We start from the raw sequence: 18,957 nt of genomic DNA, 5'->3' as shown, positions 1-18,957 counted from the left end.
ATGCGTATGTCAAACTGCTGAAATGATATATCAAATTGATTTGGTGGACTGCGGAATCCATCACATGATCCTGATTTAATGCGCGAAATAACTCAATTCAATTAAGGACATCCTAATTTTAGAATGCAATCATTATCGTTATGACCTGGTATAAAGCTAATCGCGTTATGCATTTCGTGTTGCCTTTGCCGAATTCAATGTTACACCCCGAGGGCAATAGTGCAGTCATGGCTTGACGAGAGATGTTATGGGATCGACTACGCGTAGTTGAATTTCGTTGGGTTAATACTGCATCAACGGAGCGCAATCATCTCAATATTACGTCGATGCTGTAATCCAGGGCTGGATTCTATTTTTAGATTTTGTGCTATTTCAAAAGTTGAATATGCAATATATTCACTGGATACGGAGCACTCGTTGCCGGTCCCTCATTATTTTTGTCGGAATATTGAGCACTTATTTACTTAGCAATACCGCTAATGACGAATTTAAAGTCCCTCTCTGGCTACGATATTTACGTTGGAAGGTCGCATGTCAATGCAATTTAATAATTGCCGGATTATTATCATGATCCATGTTATCTTTAGAAGATTCAATATCACAAGACGTTGTGATACTAAAAATATATTTTTTTCTGTTCAATTAAAAAAAAAATCTTGACAGCATTTTTTTTTTAATTTCTTTCAGATCTTTAAAAACTTGTCAAACTATTTATCAGTGGGACTTGCAGATCAAATTTTCAACTGTATTGATAACCGATAGAGCAGAAATTTCGAATATCTACGGCAAGAAATTCCTTCCCTCTGTGTTATCTATTACTGTTGATGGAGATCATTGATCAGTAGATTATTTAATCTGAATTAAATTACACATAAAATATATGTAATAAGTTTTCAATTATCCTAATTGACAATTACATATTATATATTATATTTCGACCCCAGTGTACGGAATATATCAGGAGTCATTAAAATCCTCCTTCCCCTCCTAAACGATGCACATCAAAATTATTATGTAGACAACAAAATCATAATTATTACCATATCAATGGCCAACCCAATTCTTTTCTTCTCACCGATCCCGGATTCCCCGCATTGCCGGCTACGTAAATAGGGTGTTGTCAGGTGATTTACGTCAACCAGGCGTTTGTTATCAGTTACCGAAGATAACATTATGACAAAGCACCGCTGAATCATTCTCCGCGACCCGCGAACACTCCGATTTCGACTGTTGCGACGGTTTTTTTTCCTTCTGGAAGATAAGATAACTCCTGAAAGTGATCACAAGAACTGCAATTCGCAATTTTATTCATTAACTTTCATCAGTTGCCGTTTGCAACACATCATCATCACCGATGTAAGTATTAAAACAATTCTGAACATTATTTAGGAAGGACTGAGATCAGTTGGTATTTCCTATCACCAGATCATGGCCGGAGTTTATCCGAGTCTCCATGACAAATTCAGGAGTGAGAATGTCTGTCCAATCTGCATGATGGAGATGACAGGCACACCCAAGTTCTCCTGTGGACAGCATCATATTCTGTGTCACAGGTGTAAGCCATATTATCACTCGTGCCCAACTTGCCAATCTCCTTTGAGCCCAGAAATTCCACCTCGAGAGGTGGACGGAGGGTACTATATGCCACCGTCTGAACAGTACATGCCACACCCATATCCACCTTATCCATCTGGGTAAGTTGAGTTTTTCAAATTGATAGAGCTCTAAAGATCGATTTAAGTGGATCGGCTGAGCAGCCGCAGCTGTATAAACGCTGGGAAAAATCTGACAATAATCAGTCGAAGCATATGGAAAGCCTTCAATTCGGGATTTTGATAAAGTTCAGCTCAGCTCAGCTTTACTTAATTATTCATTTTAATTTATCTTATCTGTCTGATATTTGAAAAGCGAATGAGCCAGTTTCTCAATGAAATGTTCTAAATATTACCGACTGCTCAGTAATTTTTTTAGTAAACATACGGTACAAGTTTCTGATGATGAATAGTAATTATCGGGCATCGGAATGAGATTAGATCATTCAGTTTTATCTTGGGGCACTTATCAAACAAAATTATAACGATTATTAGTCCTGCCGCAAGTGCACCATTCCTGGACCACGAGAGCCACTACCCTCCACCTTCTGTTGAACACCATGAGCTCCAGGCCTGTCAGTACAAGCACCTGGGCTGCTACGCCCGTGTCCCAGAGCGTCTCCGTTCGATCCACGAGACAAGATGTCAATTTCGTCCGAACCTGGAATGCGATCATCTGCCAACTGACCTCAACGTCGACGAGGGAACCCTCGAGGATTGCAAGTACCACATTGCGGGATGCAACGTGCGACTCCCAGTCTGGAGGAAGCTCGTCCACGAGAAGCTTTGCATCTACCAAGATAAAATGGAAGAACTGGAGGGACTTCACGATCAGCTGCAAGACCTGAACGTCGAGGACGATTATGGCGACCCGGAGGAATTGGTTGAGTGCAGGTTCAGCAGATACGGCTGTCAGGTCCAGATGCCGCGGAGGAGGAAGCACATCCATGAGAGGAAGTGCAACCACGGAAGAGATCACGATGACTCGGACGATGAGGGATCCATTCACATTCGAGAGCCTGAAGGGGATCCCGATGAGAAATTGCCCTGTCGGTGGGCGGAATTTGGCTGCCAGGTGGAGCCCAGAAGGTGCAGGAAGGATACTCATGAGGAGAAGTGCAATTACAGGAGGGAGCACTGTAGATTCGAGCATTATGGGTGCTATGAGATGATGGAACCGACGAAAAAATTTTCTCACGAAAGGAACTGTCGATATTCTTCATAAAATTGTTCAGAAATTAATTTTCTACTCGGATTTTATTGCAGTTGTGGAGAAGCTTTGCTCGAAATCATTGGTGAGGTACTGAACTAAGATAAGTCGAATGACCTCATGAATGTCTTCCTTAGATTTCGGAATATTATTGAAAATATGAGGGAATTATTATAAAATTGAAATAAGGAAAATAAAGATATATTAATCATGGGTACTTTATTCAATAAAAAAATTATTCCACGTGTTAGAAAAACAAACGTCCACTCACATGGAGTTAACACCTCTCATTCAAACGAGGTATGTCACCAGTCATTGCTGTCACCAAGGTCACCAGCATTGTTGGTACCTTTGAGATTGGAGAACAGAACGTCCCTCACTTTTGGCTTGGGATCCTCTTTGATTTTTGTAGGGACCGCTTCAACCTGACCCAGCATCCACTCCAATTCTGGTCAAGCGTTATCGCAATGCATTATTAATTATAGTTATATAATCTCCTAAATTTTATTTATATGATTATATTATATATTACCAGCTTCAGTGAGTTTCATCCCGCGAAGCTCGATGGGGCCAATAATCTGCTTCACCATACTGCCATTACGATAAATAAATAATGTCGGTAGATTCTTGTCTGGCCAATTTGGAATGCACGTCGTTGAAACACTCTTCAAGAATTTTGTCGTAGGAAATTTCCTCGCGAGGCTCGATACGTACTGATTAATTAACGTGCAGAGGGGAATCCTGAAAGTAATCCGCATTATAAAAAATATCTATCTTTCAATCTCTCCAGGGATTACTCTCGAAGAAGGTTTATGATGACATCAATCTAGATTTTACACTCTTGAATATTTTTGTGGTTTCTAATTTTTGCTGGTTTTTTACGTTATCATTACGTGTGAAGCCCTAAATAAAATCGATGCCATCATTAGCTCTCCCCAAATGAACCCTGAGGGCCTCCTTAATCATTTACCCGGGCTTGTAAAGATGCAGAATAACCCATAGATCTTCACCCGCATTATTAACTTCTTGTACGTAATCAGAGGCAGATATTTCCCTCACATCTCCGTATTTTGATTTATCGGCCAGCGCCTGCATCTCTGCTATCCTCTTCTTCCGGTACTCCAGGAGGACTCGCTCGTCCTCCTCATCCTCCAGTTCATCGAGCTCGTCGAGGTCTTTATCTTCTAAATTATTGCCCCCTGAGAACCGCAAAATCATCGAATTCGATTTAATCACCAAAATTCCACATCAACCTTTGCATTTCCCATTTCTTATTCAGAAAAAATATAATGAATATCAAATCAATCAAGTTCTTAATTACCTCTCCCAGTTTTTTTGTCTATCGTGCTCTCCAGGAGGTCAACAATCTGATCCTCTGTTACTTCCTTCTCCTTCGCCTTCTCCGGGATAATTCCCTTCGACCTGAGGATGTCATTCCACTCGGTATCTTCGTCTGGATTTTGCTACCGAATTAAAAAATTCAAAAGATCATTATTATGACTTAAAAATAAAATTAGACCACGAAATAATTCATTTTTAAGTGACAATCACGTCACCTCTTACCATTATTACTCCTCAAAATAATCCCACGAGCGTCGAAAAATTACGCGGATTAAAAAATTCCCTTGTCACCCTCACGATGATAAAAAAATAACCTGGAGCGAAGGGAAAAATAGTTCACTCCCAAGTTGGTCAATGGATCGAATTACTGTACGGTTCTGAGAATGGAACATTATGATTTTACGAATAGTGGTATCTAGGGTCCCCACAAGTCAGCTGATCGAAGTAGTCACTGGAGTTGTCCCCAGATCTGTGACGTTCTGGCCCCGGGAAAATTTAAACTCCCTATGCCACCAAAATACCCATGCAATCGATTGTTTTTTGTTTTCTTCTCAATGTTTATAACTAAAAGGAGACACACGAAGTAATACACCAGAAAAATCCAGGGAAGTATTTTAAAAAATCAATTTAATCTCTAACGAACTTCCTGTGAGCTTTTAATCGGGTCCACAGAATCCATTCGTTTCAAAATTTTCCTTAGAAATTTCTCTCTGTTTATGGTAATCGGTTAAATCACTGTTACTTAATTTTTCCCTGACAATATCGATCTGCAAATCGATTCAGCGATTGCACATGACCATCCACAACAACGAGAGTTGAATCATTCCAGAAAGATACACTAAATCGATTTGGAGATAAGGAGTTACAGAGGGGGTTCACCTGATTGTTAGTTGTCTTACCTGCTGGTACCTATATAGCTGGTGACCGCGTTAATCGCTTCAGTACTGACTAGCTGGGCGGGTAATACTGACCAGGAAGAGGAACCCTCTTTGGTCTTATGGGTGATGCACATCAGTTCCACTATTACTCAGCACTGAAAAAACAGACAGCCAGGGAAAATTCGGAAAGATTTATTGAGGTTCTCCAACGTGTCTTTAATCATTGAATATTTCTTTAATTAATTATATACCATATTATTAATATTATATACCATATTATATGTTTCAGAAATCACCAGTTAGGTGAATAATCTGCCTCAGACTGAGCGAGACTGATTCCCCTATCACAATTCATTACAAACCACCGAGATGACGGTTGGACTGCGTGCAATGGGGTTAATGAAGATAACCCGGAGCCTGCGGAGGAGGCTCAACGAGAGAAATGGTACAGAGTAGTTACCACACGTTCTCCAGTTAGCCTCGGAAAACTCATTAATTTTTTTTTTCCTCTTATTTGCATGCAGTCAGTGACGAACTACTCGGGGATATCGAGGAGAAAGCGAAAAGGATTCCGACGCATATTGATACAAATATGCTGAAAATCGGCTTCCTCGGGGGAGGAAAAATGGCCCAGACGCTCGCCAAGGGTTTCATCAATGCTGGTAATTATCGATAAGAATTTTCAGCACGAGAAAAACATTCGAAAAGATTGGAATCTATCAATTTCGATTTTCTGAGCTTGAATTTATAGTAGAGCTTCTTCTTTCATTTTTAGAGCTCAGCAAGGGGGAGATGATCGTCGCTAGCTGTCTGCCCAGTGATAAGGGCAGTATCGAAACTTTCAAAGTGAGTACCACATGGTTTAGCACGTGTAATCAGGCCCCAGCACTTGATATCATTCACGGAAGAGCCGTCAAACAGGTTTTTCTGTGATAAGATGTTGTTGTGTAGAAGGACTTTGACTTCGGATTGTTGTTATTGCGATGAAAAATGAGGAAAACAGATTGGAGATTGTGAGCTCGTGAATCTGGCGCCTGATAAGAATCTAAGCACGAGACTGATCTGGGAAATTGTAAAATGGTCAGTTCAATCGGGGAATTAAAACAGAAATAAATCATAAAATTCGTGAAGAAAATCTCAGGAATTCAGCCGAAATTTCTCATGAATTTCCACAACTTAATTTCGTTGTTTGTCTGACTATTTCGAAATTTTGTTGATTTTTCTATGGTACACATTCCACTATCGCGCATTGACAGTTATGGAGAGATAAAAAATTTTCCATAACTCCGTGATTATCTCAATCAGTCCTCTACTGGCCTACATAACAAATAAAACGACACATCGAAGACGCTTAGCAAGACAGATGCAGCGATTAAATGATATCGTGTCAATGATCGTTGATTATGATTATAACAACTGGAATTCACTGCTTTCGATCTTATTTCGCGATAAATCTTTCGCAACAAGTGAGCGACAGAAAATATTGATTTTGTGTTAAAGTTCTGTTGACATTTCCTTACAACGCAATTAGACCTGATTAAAAATGGCGACGTAAACTTTGAATTGCGAGAATTTTTAATTCGAGAGACGAAAACAGGGTGGAAGCCGCGAGGGCAATTCTGATAGATTTGACATGTTTATCAGTCAGTGTTTATTCGTGAAATAAATTAATAGGGCATTGGATCAATGACTGTCCACACGAACGACGCTGTGGCTGCTCATGGAGATGTACTGATTCTATCGGTGAAGCCACAGGTCGTCCCCAAAGTCCTTCCCGAACTGAAAGACCCGGAGAAACTCGTTTTATCGATAGCTATGGGAATCTCCATTGAGGCCCTCGAAAAGGTAAGTTGAGAAATGATTTATCTATTCATTAATTAATTTCATCAACTCCAAATGAATTAAATAATTTAATTTATTATTATTATTTTTATTTTTATTATTACCGCAACGACGTGACAAAGAGGAGAGGAATTTTCTCCTCGTCTGTTCCTTGAGAATTTTTTTATACGAAAAGAATAAACATAATAATGCCCTTCAGGGATTACCAGAGGGGACTCCTGTAATTCGAGTAATGCCCAATACCCCAGCTCTAGTGGGTTGTGGTGCGACAGTATTTGCACGTGGTACTTACGCCACAGACGAAGACGCCGAAGTAACCGAGAAGCTGTTCTCAGCGATTGGCATTTGTGAAGAAGTTGACGAGCAGCTGATTGACCCAGTGACAGCCCTAGCAGGCTCTGGACCAGCTTATGTCTACATGTTCATAGAGGCGTTGGCGGATGGGGCAGTCAAGATGGGGATGTCGAGACCTCTAGCTTACAAACTAGCATCCCAAACTGTTCTGGGAGCAGGAATGATGGTGAGAGAGACTGGTGTCCACCCTGGACAACTGAAGGACGATGTGGCGTCGCCAGCTGGCTCGACCATCGCTGCTATCCACGAACTTGAGAGGAAGGGAATGAGATCTGCTGTCATTGACGCTGTGGAGGCCGCAACCCTGAGGTGCAGAGAGTTCAGCTCGAAGAAGAATTGATGGTGCATTAATCATTTAAGGATTTAATGGCTGTTAAGAGAACGGTCCCAGTGCAACTGTTCAAAATTTTTGGTACCTCCTTGTGGATCAGGGGTGGAGGAGCTTCTTGATTTTGGGAGAATTTTTGCGGATCGATGAGTCAATTAGATGTTAGAAAAACTTATAATTTTATTAAGAATATTCAAACGTTTTCAATTGCTCACTAAACTTTTTACCTCACGCATTATTCAAATACAGAATCAACTCAGCAATGAAATGATAAAACACTATCTCATCGTCAAATTAAATTTGACATGAGTAACAAATTCGAAAACAATATTATCGTAAAGACTTTTCACATCAGTTATAATTTACCAGTGAAAATAAAAAACAATCTTACATGCAATTGGATCAATCCTGTCCCAGTACATAACCACTGTATCCTCCTCATCAATCGTATTGCCCCAAGATGATCATCACAAATTAGATGGGGAATAATTACTCATCACCAACCAGTCTACCTCGAAATATTCCCCATCGATAAAAAAACAATATTTTTCTTTGAAAAATTTTCACTTCTTCTTTTCCCCACAAACAGGGGAAGCCCTGAACCCATAATTGAATTCACTTCTGAACATTTCTCGGTAATAACTCTCCTTAACGATATCACTCTCCGGAACGCCCTCAGCCTCGCATTTTTGCACATAAAGTTTGTGCATGGCAGCAATATTGAGATGTGCCTCCAGGTATCTCTTTCTCTCCCTGGGATTTTCACTCTTGAAGGTGGGAAACGACTGTATGTGCTCCCTCACTCGATTCCTCACGTCCTCACTCTTTTTCGTCTTGGGTGTGTGCCTGCCCCGCTGATCGGGGCCGATTATTCCCCCCGGGGAGATCCTCTTCTTCTCCATCGCATGTCGAACAAATTTCTCAGACACCGAGAAAGTGGAGAGGAACATTGGCTTGCAGACTGTTATGCACTGGCCGTTCACCAGGAGGGAGTATGTGAAGGTCACGTGTCTTCTCGTCTCTGTGCGATCCTTTCCCCGGACCCGGGTACGATGCTTTGGGGATTCTTTCACTGACAAGGCCACATACTGTTTCCTCTGGTCCCAGTTGCAGGTCTTCCAGAAGACTTCGTGGAGCTTCGAGCGATTCTCCTCGTCAATTTTATCACCACAACGAGAACGACAGTCGCACGGAGGACCCATCACTTTTGCTGGTACTATTTTACCTGGAGAAATCCATTGAATGAATTATATGGAAAATTGGGAACGAATGCCTTGATTATTCATTGTATTTACCTCCTCCCCCCACGTACTCCTCGCCTCTGAGCCTGGCATTTTTTTTTAGATTGACCTTCCAGTTTGCTGGATTTTTCACCCTCCCTCGGTTATCAGTGAGCTCGGCTCCAGAGCCTCCGGGCCTCCTCAACTTTACAGACGTCTTCTCAGTATCGTCCATATTCTGCTGGACATCTGAGCTGTGATCAGCCTCACAGGAGCCCTCCTCTTGCCCCGAACTCAGGGGATCTTCCAGGGAATGATGAACCTCGAGATCACTGGTATCTCTCCACCATTGTGCTGCTTCTGGAATGTCGGGGAAGGCATTTGGAGCTTCTGGAATCATAATAAATCCATAATTGACGCATATCATTAATAACGAAAAACAAATAACAAGTAAAAACGAAAAGAAGAAATATTGAAAACAATCAGAGAACACTTTGGCAATTTATTTCCATTCCACCAAAAACAAAATATAATTCCCTCATCTCAGTATTGATGACCTGTCTTATCTATCTGACATGTCAAAAGCGATATTATACAGAGAGAAATAGTGAAGAATCTCCCAAAAAAACAATGACAATAATGACAAATACCTGCATGTGGAGGGATTACTTTCACTCCACTGGTTGAGTAAATCCCATTGATCTTTGCCTCCATACTCTTCATTTTTCAAGCATAACTTCACCAGATTATCTCGATAAACGATTGAATAATGTACCTATCCGAGAGGTTATTCACACATTTCGATGAACAGCACTTGAGATACACCACTTTCTTCTATTTTGAAGAATCGCGACGGTTGGGGATCGCCACGAACTGACCAGTATTACTATCAAAGAAAAGACTTGAAAGTTTCGGACACATTGACAATTTTTGGAAGGTAGAAAATTGTTTATTGTTTAGAGGAGATTTGGGGGGCGTATAGTATGACTCGAACCCAGTGTTGCCACTTCTTCGGAGCTGGAGCATATCTCTACTTACAGAGCGCTGCTGGAGACTTTGAGGTTATGTTGCACTGAGGAATATTTTTTAAACCATTTTTTGTGAGTTTTCTGAATGTTTTGGGAGAGTTTTATGTGACAAAACAATTTAGTTAATCAATATCATGAGCTTCTCCGGGATTCTCAGTGCATTTTCGAGGTATGTACAATCATTTTTCACCTCATAATCGTTCTTTACTCAGAAAATTTCCAAATAAAATCCCTCTGAATGAAACTGCAGATCAATTCTTTTTTAAGTCTCAATAATTTAAGATCAGCAGAGTGAAATTCAAAATTTTTGTTTTCGCTCGAAAGATATATTTTCAGGCTTCAAAATGAGCTCTGATTTACCACAATCGCATCATTATTTTATTAGATATTAACGATTGTCGGTCGGCTTTAATTTAAACAAAATTGAATGAACATTCATTCAATAAGATTAGTTAGGATAATAATAATACTAACCACAAGAATCGGGTGGAGTTTAGGTATGTATTGGATCTCTCAGGTTTAATTGATAAATAGGTGGTGATTATTTTTCATTAATTTAGGTTATCAGTTCATGCACTGAGGCCGAATACAAGGAATATATCGACGAACATCAATCCACTGTGCTTCAAAGCAACTGAAATTCTCTAGTAAGTCACACATTTTATTTGTCACAAATTTTTATTATCATCAGTGAACTATCAATATCTTTATGCTAGTGGAGAACCTCTCAAGAAGAAAAGGAGGATCGACCCAGCTGTGGTACGACAGAGAGAAATGCGTAAGCAAAGAAAAATAGAAAAAGCGATTAGAAGGCTTGAGAAACACGCCAGACAATTAAAGCCCGTCAGCGAGGTCGAACCTGCATTTAAATTGGTCGATGACATGAAGTAAGTACTCGAACATTTGTCTAGGAATTCCTATTTTTATAAAAAATATTCTGTGATAATTATCGAGCTATCGATCCTTCTGTTATTCAGACGGAGAACTCGACCAAAACCGAAACTGTCAGACGAAGTGATCGAGGACAGAATTCTTCTGCTGAAGGAATGGACGAGGTACAAGCAACACGAACATCTCACGGACATCCAGATGATAGACACAGCCGTTCTGTCCCAGCAGAAGGCACTCGACGAGCTCAGGTCGGAGTCTGAGGAGCTGTACCAGGCGGCGATCCAACTCGACCTGTCCTTCCTCCCCCACAACGTTCAGGGACCTGTTTCTACCCCTCCTATCAGGGGGTACAACACACCTGATGGAGAGTACATCGACATCACGAAAAAGTACGACGGGGAGGATCAGTTTGTCGAGGAACCAGAGAGCTCTTAGATTTCTGTATATAACACTATTATCGATACGAATTAAATATATGGGATTATTTGATTGAACGACGTTTGTTTAAATTCTTATTTATTTATCGTCTGTCTCGGGTAGAAAAAAAGGAATTAATTGATTTATAATATTATTTACATGAAGTTGACTCAAAATTTTGTATCTGTCATTCATCTGTGAAGAGATAAAACGCAATTAATTGAATTGTGGGGAATTTTTCGAGAATACATCAACTTTAGGTGATAAACCTCATATTTATGTTGATAAACAAATCCCAACAATCTCCGTTCCATAACTAAATAGTAGAATTATTTTGTTTCATCACTTCACACTCTTCTGATTGCTAACAGTCAAACTTCGGAATACCTCACGGATTTTCATCTATGAAACATAAATGATAACATTGATTTACAATTATATTGTAAAATAAAATAGTATTACATCGGCACTGGTAAATTTTCCAACACAACACGCCCTAAAATCGCTGTTATTCCATCCACTTTGGAGCGCGTGGATATCGTCATTCTGTTCCCACCGAAAACCCCTGATCGAAAATCATAAAAAAATCTACGAAAAAAAAACCCTTGTGTCAGTATCAAAGTACAAAAACCTCCCTCGTTGTGCTCCAAGTCCCCTAGCCCTGCAAAACTCTAAGACTAAATAGAATAAACTCCACCAATTGCCCAATCAATCACTCAACAATTGATCAATCGAATTTCAACTCCCTCTTGCACATGGGGCACTTGTCGCTGGTCTTCAGGCACTGCCTCAAGCAATCAGCGTGGAATAGATGATGACAGGGGGTGACTCGTGCCTTAACCATTGTGAAGAGACAAACAGCGCATACGTCATCGAATTTTTCGATCTCCTCGAGGGTCGCCTTTCGATATTTATTGAGGATCTGTCTCTCGGCCCAAAGAGCACTTCCCGAATTCTTCATCAGCTCCTTCGTCCTGAGGAAGACGTTCAAGTAGGTGGCGACGAGGAGAAATCTCCAGGTGGCTGTCGGCAGGAGAATCAGGATGAACAGAGAGGACATGGAGATGGTGAAGGATCGGAGGATGACCGGGGCGTAGAGGGCTTCGAGGTTCTCGAGAGCCTCTAGCTGGAGGAAGTTAAGAATTGCTGGGAACATGTCGACGAAGACTTTCTCCGTTGCTGAGTAGTACGCCCAGGTGATGATGGTGTACATGGTCGAGGGTCTGGAAAGCAGAAGCGATAATAATTATTGAAGCGATTGGGAAAGGGAATCAAATTCCTGAGTCTATTTGATATTCTATCACATTATTTACTTGTAATTCTGCAACCCCTGTTCCAATCCGAACACCAAGAGCATGAACGTGACAGTGACAGCGAAGGTGACGGCCTTAGTCCACTCAAGTACGATCTTCGTGGCAGACATGGCTAAATGTTTGATCCTCGATCTCTCGGTCAGGGTGACATAAGGCGACCAGTCCTCCTTCTCCACCAGCTCCTTTATGTACCCCACGCAGTAGGCGATGACATTGTAGAACATCAGGCTGTACAGGCACGTCATCCTCTGCTGGGGAGGCACCAACACCTTGTCGGCGAGCACCAGGAACACCAGCTGGTTCACCATCAGGGAAATATTCCTCATCTTCAGGAAGAGATTCTCAGCCCGATCGATCGGCCCGTACAAGCGCTTCAGGAAGATGCTCAGGGGTCTCCATGCTCGCTTGGCAACAACTGGAGGTGATCACACAAAGGGGAATTAATATCGATTAATGATTGGAGTGATTTATGAAAGAGAGTGAACAGTTTTTTTGGTGATTTCTCGTCACGTAACTTTCGGTGGAAATTGTTGCAAAACAAAGGGACATCTTTTCCTGAATTTTTATGATTTATTAATTAATTAGAGACTTACTTTCACGTGACTATATTTTTTAAATGTTTACAGGGATTATTTATTCATAAAAAATCCGCCGCGAGGCAGAGAAGTCCTCAATAGACTCGTCTCTGAACAAATAAGAAAATGATGAATCGAAAAAAAAATAAATTTCTCCGCACGTGATACTCGCAGAGGATTATCCCCAGGTATTCAACGAAGTGGTACAATTACGGTTTCAAGTATCAGAAGTAGGCGGTATAATAACACCGGAATCACCACTTCGTCGTACATTGTAAGGCGAGATGATACTTTGCGATCGTTCGTTCGCCGTTTAACCGAATGATTTTGTGCTTCAAATCATATTACCGTTGAAAATTGTTAAATTTACCTTCGGATCCTACTCGTTTTTTAAACCCCCCGTCACTGACATTAATTAGAATAATATAGATGCGGCGATGGATCGCCTATCATTTTCGCCTGATGCCGAACGTATCGGGGGATGATTGGGGGAGAGCATTAGCATATTAATGGACGTCGATGGGAGATGGACGAGAGGACAGATCAGATCAAATGAGTGGAAAGGAGAATTTTTTTTTATCATGATAAGACACCGGTCGGGGGTATAAAACTGGCGGATCGGTGGTAAACGGGAGCATTTGGTGAACAGGCACGATCATCCTCCAAGCTCAAACTTCAGGATCAACCGAGGTAAATCGTTCATCCTTTTGGGTTTATTATAATCCTTTCAAATTCGATTAAATCGTATCATTTTGCACCCGCGAAATTATCTCGTTAGCTATTAATTATAGGAAAAAATGTCATTAATCATTTTCGTAGCTGAGGAAATTTCCTGGGTAAAGTTCCTCTGCGGTTTTCTTCTAGACTAGAACGAGTGGTCGTGGGGGTGATTTCGCTCCAAAAGTGGAGCTGTCCCGACGTGTTCAGACATTTAATTGTGAACTTTCCAACGCGAATTATTCGATGTTACCTCCGGATGTTCCCACGAGTGTCTTCAGACTCGATACGGGATATCTGTAGTTGGCACTGAAGACAACCGGTAGCACTAGGACCGAGTAGAGAGCTGGGGCCGGCGACGGAAGAAGAGGAAGTGGTCCTCGTGGACAGTAGGGGAGTAGTAGTACTGCCGATAGGAGACAGACACTCTGCGCTGTTTTCTCTTTATCAACTGTTAGAGAATTTGCTCGCACTCTGCCTCGCACCCGGGTTATCATCCCCATTGTGTCTGGAAATTAATTAATGGTTCGATAAAAATTCGATGAGGGAAAAATTAAAGGAAAAACGTATTAAATTCACTGGATAATTCAATTGCATTTCTCTTTGAATTTTATTTTTTGCGCCGATTTATTCTATGGAATTATTGTTTCTATTGACATTTTGGGGAATGTTAAAAATATTTATAAACATTCCTCCTCGACTTCTGAAGAAAGATTCAAAAAATTCGAGTCATTCCACGTTTTAATTTCGTCTCACGAATTCTCTATATCCACAGTATCTGCGGTATTTTTATCATCTCGCGCCTTAAACTCTGCATTTACCCACACAACCAATACACAGACAACGTCAATGGGATGAATGAGGCATTTGGGGTCGGTGCATTCCCCCAGAAACTGATCTCTCTCCTTTTTTTAAATTTTCCAAATGCTTTTATGAATTCTCCTCTCTTCTTTCTCTTCTGACATTGACACTCTCGCATTACTCTTGACGTTTTTACTAATGTATTCACCAGTACAGAAGCATTGAACCGTAGCTCTTGGCTTTCGCATTCGTAAACACTGACTGTTGACATGATTTTTCGAAATTGCATTAGTGCAATTCGCCCTTTACCCATGCTTTCAATGATTTTAATTTCTATTTTTAGAGATTTATTTATTTATGTGCAATCGCCATTCGTCGCCAGTTTCTGATTAATTTTTTTCAAAGAAAACATGTTGTCTTCGAAATAATGATAGTAATAACGTGTGAGTCATTCAGTGACACATTTTGGGGAAATATATCATGAATTTTCGGGCAAAACAATTCACTTTGTCATGAGTGAAAAAAATAATCACTCCACGTGATGGAAATTCTCAGATTATCCCCGCATTTCACGTTCTTATAGAATTTAGTTTAATTGAATTATTGATTCATTAATTAAATTATTAAGTGCTATCATTAATCCACCGAAAAAAAGACAACATTTACTTCCATGAACAGTTGAATTGTTATATTTTGTGAGAGAGTTTACGAATTGCCTTTTAATTTCTCCATGTATAAAGATAATAATTAACTAATTAACTTTCCTAACTGATATCATGATTGTGATTGATGCAGTAATTCGAGGAAAATTGATTTCTGTCCACAGAAAGGAAAATTTTATTTTATTGTTCTATTAATTTTTTACTAAATTGATTCTTCAAATTATTTCTTTGGTCTTCTCAATGGGATTAATTAAATTCATCAATCAATTAACAATTATGATTAAGGATGAAAGAGACTCACCAGATTCCTTCCACCCACGAATAATTGGATAGAATAAAAAAAATAGAAACTTATAATATTCACTTCAATGAACTCGTCGAATTTTCTAAATTTTTGGGGGAATTTATCGGCTTTGATTCACTCAATCGACTCGTGAAGGTAAATACTACTCTCTTGAGATTGTAATTGCGATTAACTCAACTACCCGACGAAAACTAACGCTACGTGGAAGACCGCGAACGAAACAACACGAAGGGGTGAAGAGTAAAGCACGCAAAATGTCCGAAATCTATAATTAAATACACATGGACGTTAATTCTCTGTCTTATTTGTGACTGTGAGCGAATCGTGAATATTCGCTATGCGCTTTTCCGGCCACGCGATCATGGGTCTCGTGGTCGTGAATAAGTTTTTTCTATTTCGTCTCATCCGGATCTTCATTCATGTTTCCATTCAACGATTATTTATCATTCAATTGTAGCCGCGGCGGGCGATTAATTCGGACAATAGTGGGTGGTTATTGATGGGGTAGAATGGAGGGACTTTGTACGGACTCGTGAAATCGTTTTTTTCACTGAGTTAATCACACGATAGTGTCCAGAACACGTGGTGGCGGTGTAAAACTGTCATAAACCGGAGCTCAAGCACTTCTCGATCGCCTCTATTTTCTCTTTGAGAGAGTTCATCGCCCCGTCTTCATTTGTAGTTTTTTATTCTTGATATCAAGAGGGGAAATCGTTCTTAAATTAGAAAAATTCATCGTCATTCAGGAATTCCTGATCTCGAGAGAACTTTTTATTCAATTTTTTCGGTTTTTAATCCAATGGAATTTTTTAAAATGTTTTAACTGCGGAAAACCAGTTGTCAGTTGGAAAATCAGCCACTAAATAATTAATTTTTCCATTTATTATTACAAATTATTCTGAATTATTTTCAATCCCACCAGTGACTTTGAAGTAAAAATTGTAAATCGATAACTCTCCATCATTCGTTGAATAATCAATGTAACAAGTTTTACCCGATTAAACCACAAATTGGGATCAAAGTTGATCGTTAATTTTTCCACTTGCCCTCAGAATATTTATTGCGCCCCCATATCAGTGTCCACTGAGATAATTGGATCCCAAATAACGGCGGACTTATTGAAAAATTAAATTTGGGGAAAAATAAATTAAGATAGGTCCGGGGGAATTTCGAAATTTCGTATTTAAAGATTTCGTGAGTTGTGATAAAGTCGCTTCAGGAGAGACAATCAAGAGTGAAAGGTTGTACGTATCCAAAGCGACACACAGTCTCAACCCCTCTTTGTTGTCTTGTCATTTAGAAGAGGTGGGGTTAAAACTTATTAACCATTTTTCACTTTTGGTGAAATGATAATCGGAGTGGGGGCCAATGTTTACCCCTGAACGAGTGTTTCCTTGACACTGCGGCATCGAACTGGCCCTTGGACGCATCAATTCTTCGTGTCGCTTCCAAAGTTTATTTAAACTACCATTGTTGTTAAATTTTATTTTCTAATTTTAGTTGTGATAATTTTGTGGACCATTTAGACATTCGAACTCTATTTCGATTGCACCCTGAACACGACGATTGCTCGAGAAAATTTCTAGGGTAAATCCATCCGGTCATTTGATTTGAGTTTTTAATTAAGATATTTTTGATTTTCTTTATTGCCAGAAGACTAGAGGTGACCTGAATTTTTTTTTTAAATAATTAAACCAAGATCATTGAAAATCATTGAAAAAAATTCACCTGCAGAGCTCTTGGAACGAGCGCAGAGCTCATTCTTCCTCCAAAGGTTTTTGAAAGAATTGAACATTTATTATTGTAAGTGAAAATATATCGAAATTAATATTTATTGCTCTCTGTGATCGATTACTGATGACCCCCATCTCGGGATTTTCACCGTTGTGCACCCACGCGGCATCGATGTCACTTCCTCATGTAAAAATAAATAACGCAAATAGTTTTGGAACAATAAAACCAATAAATCGGAAGGTTACCTCAAAATTCAGGTGAATTTCACCAGGAAATAGTGACAGTGAATTAGTGGTTATTGTTTTTATTTCGTCGTCTCGGTTATGACAACGATTATCGCAGGTACTCGAAGACATTTGGGAATCGTTCTAAATCCCATTAAAAATTTTAATGGGGCCTTTTCGTGTCATTGTTTGATGAGAGGAATTATTTCCACGTGAGGCAATAGACCTGTCTGGGACAGCAATGGGCCTTATTTTGACTTGTAAGAAATTTAAGGAAATTTATTTGGATTTTTACAGACACATTGGACGAGATGCAGACCATTCAGGCAATCACCATCATCGCGTTCCTCGCCATTATATCAACGTGAGTATTTTTTCCTGCGAATGGAGCCATTCCAATCGTTGAAATTTAATTATTTAATTATTTTTAAATTTTAATCCTAAATATCAACCTTAAAAAAAAGGAATAATTCACTTGTTCATTTTTCAGTGGTGTCTTGTGTTATGATCCCCTGAGTTTTCTCACTGTGTTAAAAATTGGATGTCGTCCTTGTGGGGATGACTGTGGCCTTTGTGAATATGGGTCAGCCTTCTCAACAATTTGTGAAGCTAAGGAGTGCAAAAGGGTAATTCCTATTAATTAATTGCGAATAATTAAAGTAGAATTTTTAAAAAATTAATTTTCGTCATAAAAAATAAGACCATAAACGTTATGACTGATATCTTCAATATCGCATCGTATGACGTATATTTTTTGCACTTTCCCTGAATTTTGAATTCAAATTTCAGGGCCCAGATGAACATTGCGGTATCCAGGGCAGTTGCGGTGCTGGAATGCACTGTTTGTGCGACAGATGCTACGGCTGCAGCACCGATAATTTCAAGTGCTCGACCTTCATGCCAACGTGCATCCCCCAGGAAGACCACTTGCGCAATTTCGCAACAGGACATCAACTGGCATCGTTTTAATCAACGGACGATTATCAATGGAGAAAAAACGACTACCGATTATTCTGGGGGAGAAAGACGATCTCAAATAGCTTTATTGTGATTTTAAAAAATACTTCAGCCATTACCAGGTCCTAGGGGACCGTATTATGTATTCAGTATTTCGAGGATACCCTCCACCGCCTTCGCTGACTCTTCAAGTCCATTAACTTGATGATTATTACACGTTTGCGGTGAAATTTTCAATGTAAGACAACTATTTATTTATTTTTAATCATTTGATGTTGCAATGATTGTCTCCATATAGACGATTAAAAAAAAATGTGAAGAATAGTGCATTGATGAGGTGACAATAATTTATTAACTCTTTGGTTTGTTTACCCTCGGGGATAATTAATTTTGAAAAATCTTCGTTAGAGCGCAGGCTGCTGCCCTCTGTGGGCCTACCCTCGCGCTTCTATCGGTGCTGAAGATTTCTTCTTCAATGATCAATTTTCGCACTTCCGGTTCTCTGCGATTCAATTGTCGATAATTTTTTAGAATGAATTTTATTAATCATTGAGACATCTTGGGAACGA

At 39.8% G+C, this 18,957-nt stretch overlaps 7 protein-coding genes across 9 annotated transcripts in view; 4 read left to right on the top strand and 3 right to left on the bottom strand.

Annotated features, from left to right (window-relative positions):
• The window catches only part of LOC135170082 (uncharacterized), a 90,905-nt gene extending 82,963 nt beyond the window's left edge, over positions 1-7,942 (top strand). Inside the window, exons 1-6 of one of the 2 annotated variants that reach the window (XM_064135601.1) lie at positions 5,062-5,221; positions 5,311-5,466; positions 5,546-5,683; positions 5,797-5,867; positions 6,696-6,866; positions 7,063-7,942. In XM_064135601.1, the coding sequence (XP_063991671.1) occupies positions 5,391-5,466; positions 5,546-5,683; positions 5,797-5,867; positions 6,696-6,866; positions 7,063-7,557 (951 nt within the window). In that variant the 5' untranslated portion in view covers positions 5,062-5,221; positions 5,311-5,390 and the 3' untranslated portion in view covers positions 7,558-7,942. Of the gene's footprint in view, positions 1-5,061; positions 5,222-5,310; positions 5,467-5,545; positions 5,684-5,796; positions 5,868-6,695; positions 6,867-7,062 lie in introns of those variants that run through there. The other variant, XM_064135602.1, reaches the window with a different exon arrangement.
• Positions 1,187-3,009, top strand: LOC135170080 (uncharacterized). Of its 2 annotated transcripts, none has more exons than XM_064135600.1 (3): positions 1,187-1,356; positions 1,406-1,694; positions 2,088-3,009. In XM_064135600.1, the coding sequence occupies exons 2-3, from the start codon at positions 1,429-1,431 to the stop codon at positions 2,815-2,817; spliced, it is 996 nt and encodes a 331-aa protein (XP_063991670.1). In that variant the 5' UTR covers positions 1,187-1,356; positions 1,406-1,428; the 3' UTR covers positions 2,818-3,009. The 2 variants fall into 2 exon arrangements, with proteins under 2 accessions (XP_063991670.1, XP_063991668.1); XM_064135598.1 differs by having other exon boundaries at positions 1,191-1,356; positions 1,426-1,694; positions 2,088-3,008.
• Positions 3,005-4,595, bottom strand: LOC135170088 (viral IAP-associated factor homolog). Its single transcript, XM_064135607.1, has 5 exons — positions 4,366-4,595; positions 4,124-4,265; positions 3,773-4,001; positions 3,335-3,543; positions 3,005-3,250 (listed from the first exon to the last, which is right to left on the bottom strand). Exons 1-5 carry the CDS (start codon positions 4,366-4,368, stop codon positions 3,108-3,110), a joined length of 726 nt encoding a protein of 241 aa, XP_063991677.1. The 5' UTR covers positions 4,369-4,595; the 3' UTR covers positions 3,005-3,107.
• LOC135170078 (uncharacterized) lies at positions 7,708-9,739 on the bottom strand. Its single transcript, XM_064135596.1, has 3 exons — positions 9,416-9,739; positions 8,841-9,155; positions 7,708-8,770 (listed from the first exon to the last, which is right to left on the bottom strand). The coding sequence occupies exons 1-3, from the start codon at positions 9,486-9,488 to the stop codon at positions 8,109-8,111; spliced, it is 1,050 nt and encodes a 349-aa protein (XP_063991666.1). The 5' UTR covers positions 9,489-9,739; the 3' UTR covers positions 7,708-8,108.
• Positions 9,740-9,776: 37 nt separating this feature from the next.
• On the top strand, positions 9,777-11,178 carry LOC135170089 (large ribosomal subunit protein mL40). The gene is made up of 4 exons (XM_064135608.1): positions 9,777-9,962; positions 10,354-10,440; positions 10,510-10,680; positions 10,771-11,178. The coding sequence occupies exons 1-4, from the start codon at positions 9,928-9,930 to the stop codon at positions 11,117-11,119; spliced, it is 642 nt and encodes a 213-aa protein (XP_063991678.1). The 5' UTR covers positions 9,777-9,927; the 3' UTR covers positions 11,120-11,178.
• Positions 11,179-11,205: 27 nt separating this feature from the next.
• On the bottom strand, positions 11,206-16,270 carry LOC135170073 (E3 ubiquitin-protein ligase AMFR-like). The gene is made up of 4 exons (XM_064135587.1): positions 15,471-16,270; positions 13,960-14,214; positions 12,415-12,829; positions 11,206-12,324 (listed from the first exon to the last, which is right to left on the bottom strand). Exons 2-4 carry the CDS (start codon positions 14,207-14,209, stop codon positions 11,829-11,831), a joined length of 1,161 nt encoding a protein of 386 aa, XP_063991657.1. The 5' UTR covers positions 14,210-14,214; positions 15,471-16,270; the 3' UTR covers positions 11,206-11,828.
• LOC135170096 (uncharacterized) lies at positions 13,612-18,735 on the top strand. The gene is made up of 4 exons (XM_064135614.1): positions 13,612-13,679; positions 17,729-17,795; positions 17,922-18,057; positions 18,221-18,735. Exons 2-4 carry the CDS (start codon positions 17,743-17,745, stop codon positions 18,398-18,400), a joined length of 369 nt encoding a protein of 122 aa, XP_063991684.1. The 5' UTR covers positions 13,612-13,679; positions 17,729-17,742; the 3' UTR covers positions 18,401-18,735.
• Positions 18,736-18,957: the final 222 nt, after the last annotated feature.

Source organism: Diachasmimorpha longicaudata, chromosome 16 (genome assembly GCF_034640455.1).
Source record: "Diachasmimorpha longicaudata isolate KC_UGA_2023 chromosome 16, iyDiaLong2, whole genome shotgun sequence".
In the NCBI taxonomy this organism is placed as follows: domain Eukaryota; kingdom Metazoa; phylum Arthropoda; class Insecta; order Hymenoptera; family Braconidae; genus Diachasmimorpha; species Diachasmimorpha longicaudata.
The sequence above is the reverse complement of the archived record's forward strand: the minus strand, read 5'-3'. Positions and strand labels throughout refer to the sequence as shown.

Bases quoted from the DNA above. Each gene is read 5' to 3' on its own strand.
- LOC135170078 (XM_064135596.1), bottom strand. From the start codon at position 9,488: ATGAAGAGTATGGAGGCAAAGATCAATGGGATTTACTCAACCAGTGGA. The intron at 9,156-9,415 runs GTATTTGTCATT...TTATGATTCCAG, and splicing joins AGTAATCCCTCCACATGCAG to AAGCTCCAAATGCCTTCCCC. The intron at 8,771-8,840 runs GTAAATACAATG...GGATTTCTCCAG, and splicing joins GGAGTACGTGGGGGGAGGAG to GTAAAATAGTACCAGCAAAA.
- LOC135170096 (XM_064135614.1), top strand. From the start codon at position 17,743: ATGCAGACCATTCAGGCAATCACCATCATCGCGTTCCTCGCCATTATA. The intron at 17,796-17,921 runs GTGAGTATTTTT...TTCATTTTTCAG, and splicing joins TTCCTCGCCATTATATCAAC to TGGTGTCTTGTGTTATGATC. The intron at 18,058-18,220 runs GTAATTCCTATT...TTCAAATTTCAG, and splicing joins AAGCTAAGGAGTGCAAAAGG to GGCCCAGATGAACATTGCGG.
- LOC135170089 (XM_064135608.1), top strand. From the start codon at position 9,928: ATGAGCTTCTCCGGGATTCTCAGTGCATTTTCGAG. The intron at 9,963-10,353 runs GTATGTACAATC...TCATTAATTTAG, and splicing joins ATTCTCAGTGCATTTTCGAG to GTTATCAGTTCATGCACTGA. The intron at 10,441-10,509 runs GTAAGTCACACA...TCTTTATGCTAG, and splicing joins AAAGCAACTGAAATTCTCTA to TGGAGAACCTCTCAAGAAGA.
- LOC135170080 (XM_064135600.1), top strand. From the start codon at position 1,429: ATGGCCGGAGTTTATCCGAGTCTCCATGACAAATTCAGGAGTGAGAAT. The intron at 1,695-2,087 runs GTAAGTTGAGTT...AACGATTATTAG, and splicing joins TATCCACCTTATCCATCTGG to TCCTGCCGCAAGTGCACCAT.
- LOC135170088 (XM_064135607.1), bottom strand. The intron at 3,544-3,772 runs GTAAATGATTAA...GATTACTTTCAG, and splicing joins CTGCATCTTTACAAGCCCGG to GATTCCCCTCTGCACGTTAA. The intron at 3,251-3,334 runs GTAATATATAAT...ACGCTTGACCAG, and splicing joins GATGAAACTCACTGAAGCTG to AATTGGAGTGGATGCTGGGT.
- LOC135170073 (XM_064135587.1), bottom strand. From the start codon at position 14,209: ATGGGGATGATAACCCGGGTGCGAGGCAGAGTGCGAGCAAATTCTCTA. The intron at 12,830-13,959 runs GTAACATCGAAT...GATCACCTCCAG, and splicing joins ACTCGTGGGAACATCCGGAG to TTGTTGCCAAGCGAGCATGG. The intron at 12,325-12,414 runs GTAAATAATGTG...TCTGCTTTCCAG, and splicing joins CAGGGGTTGCAGAATTACAA to ACCCTCGACCATGTACACCA.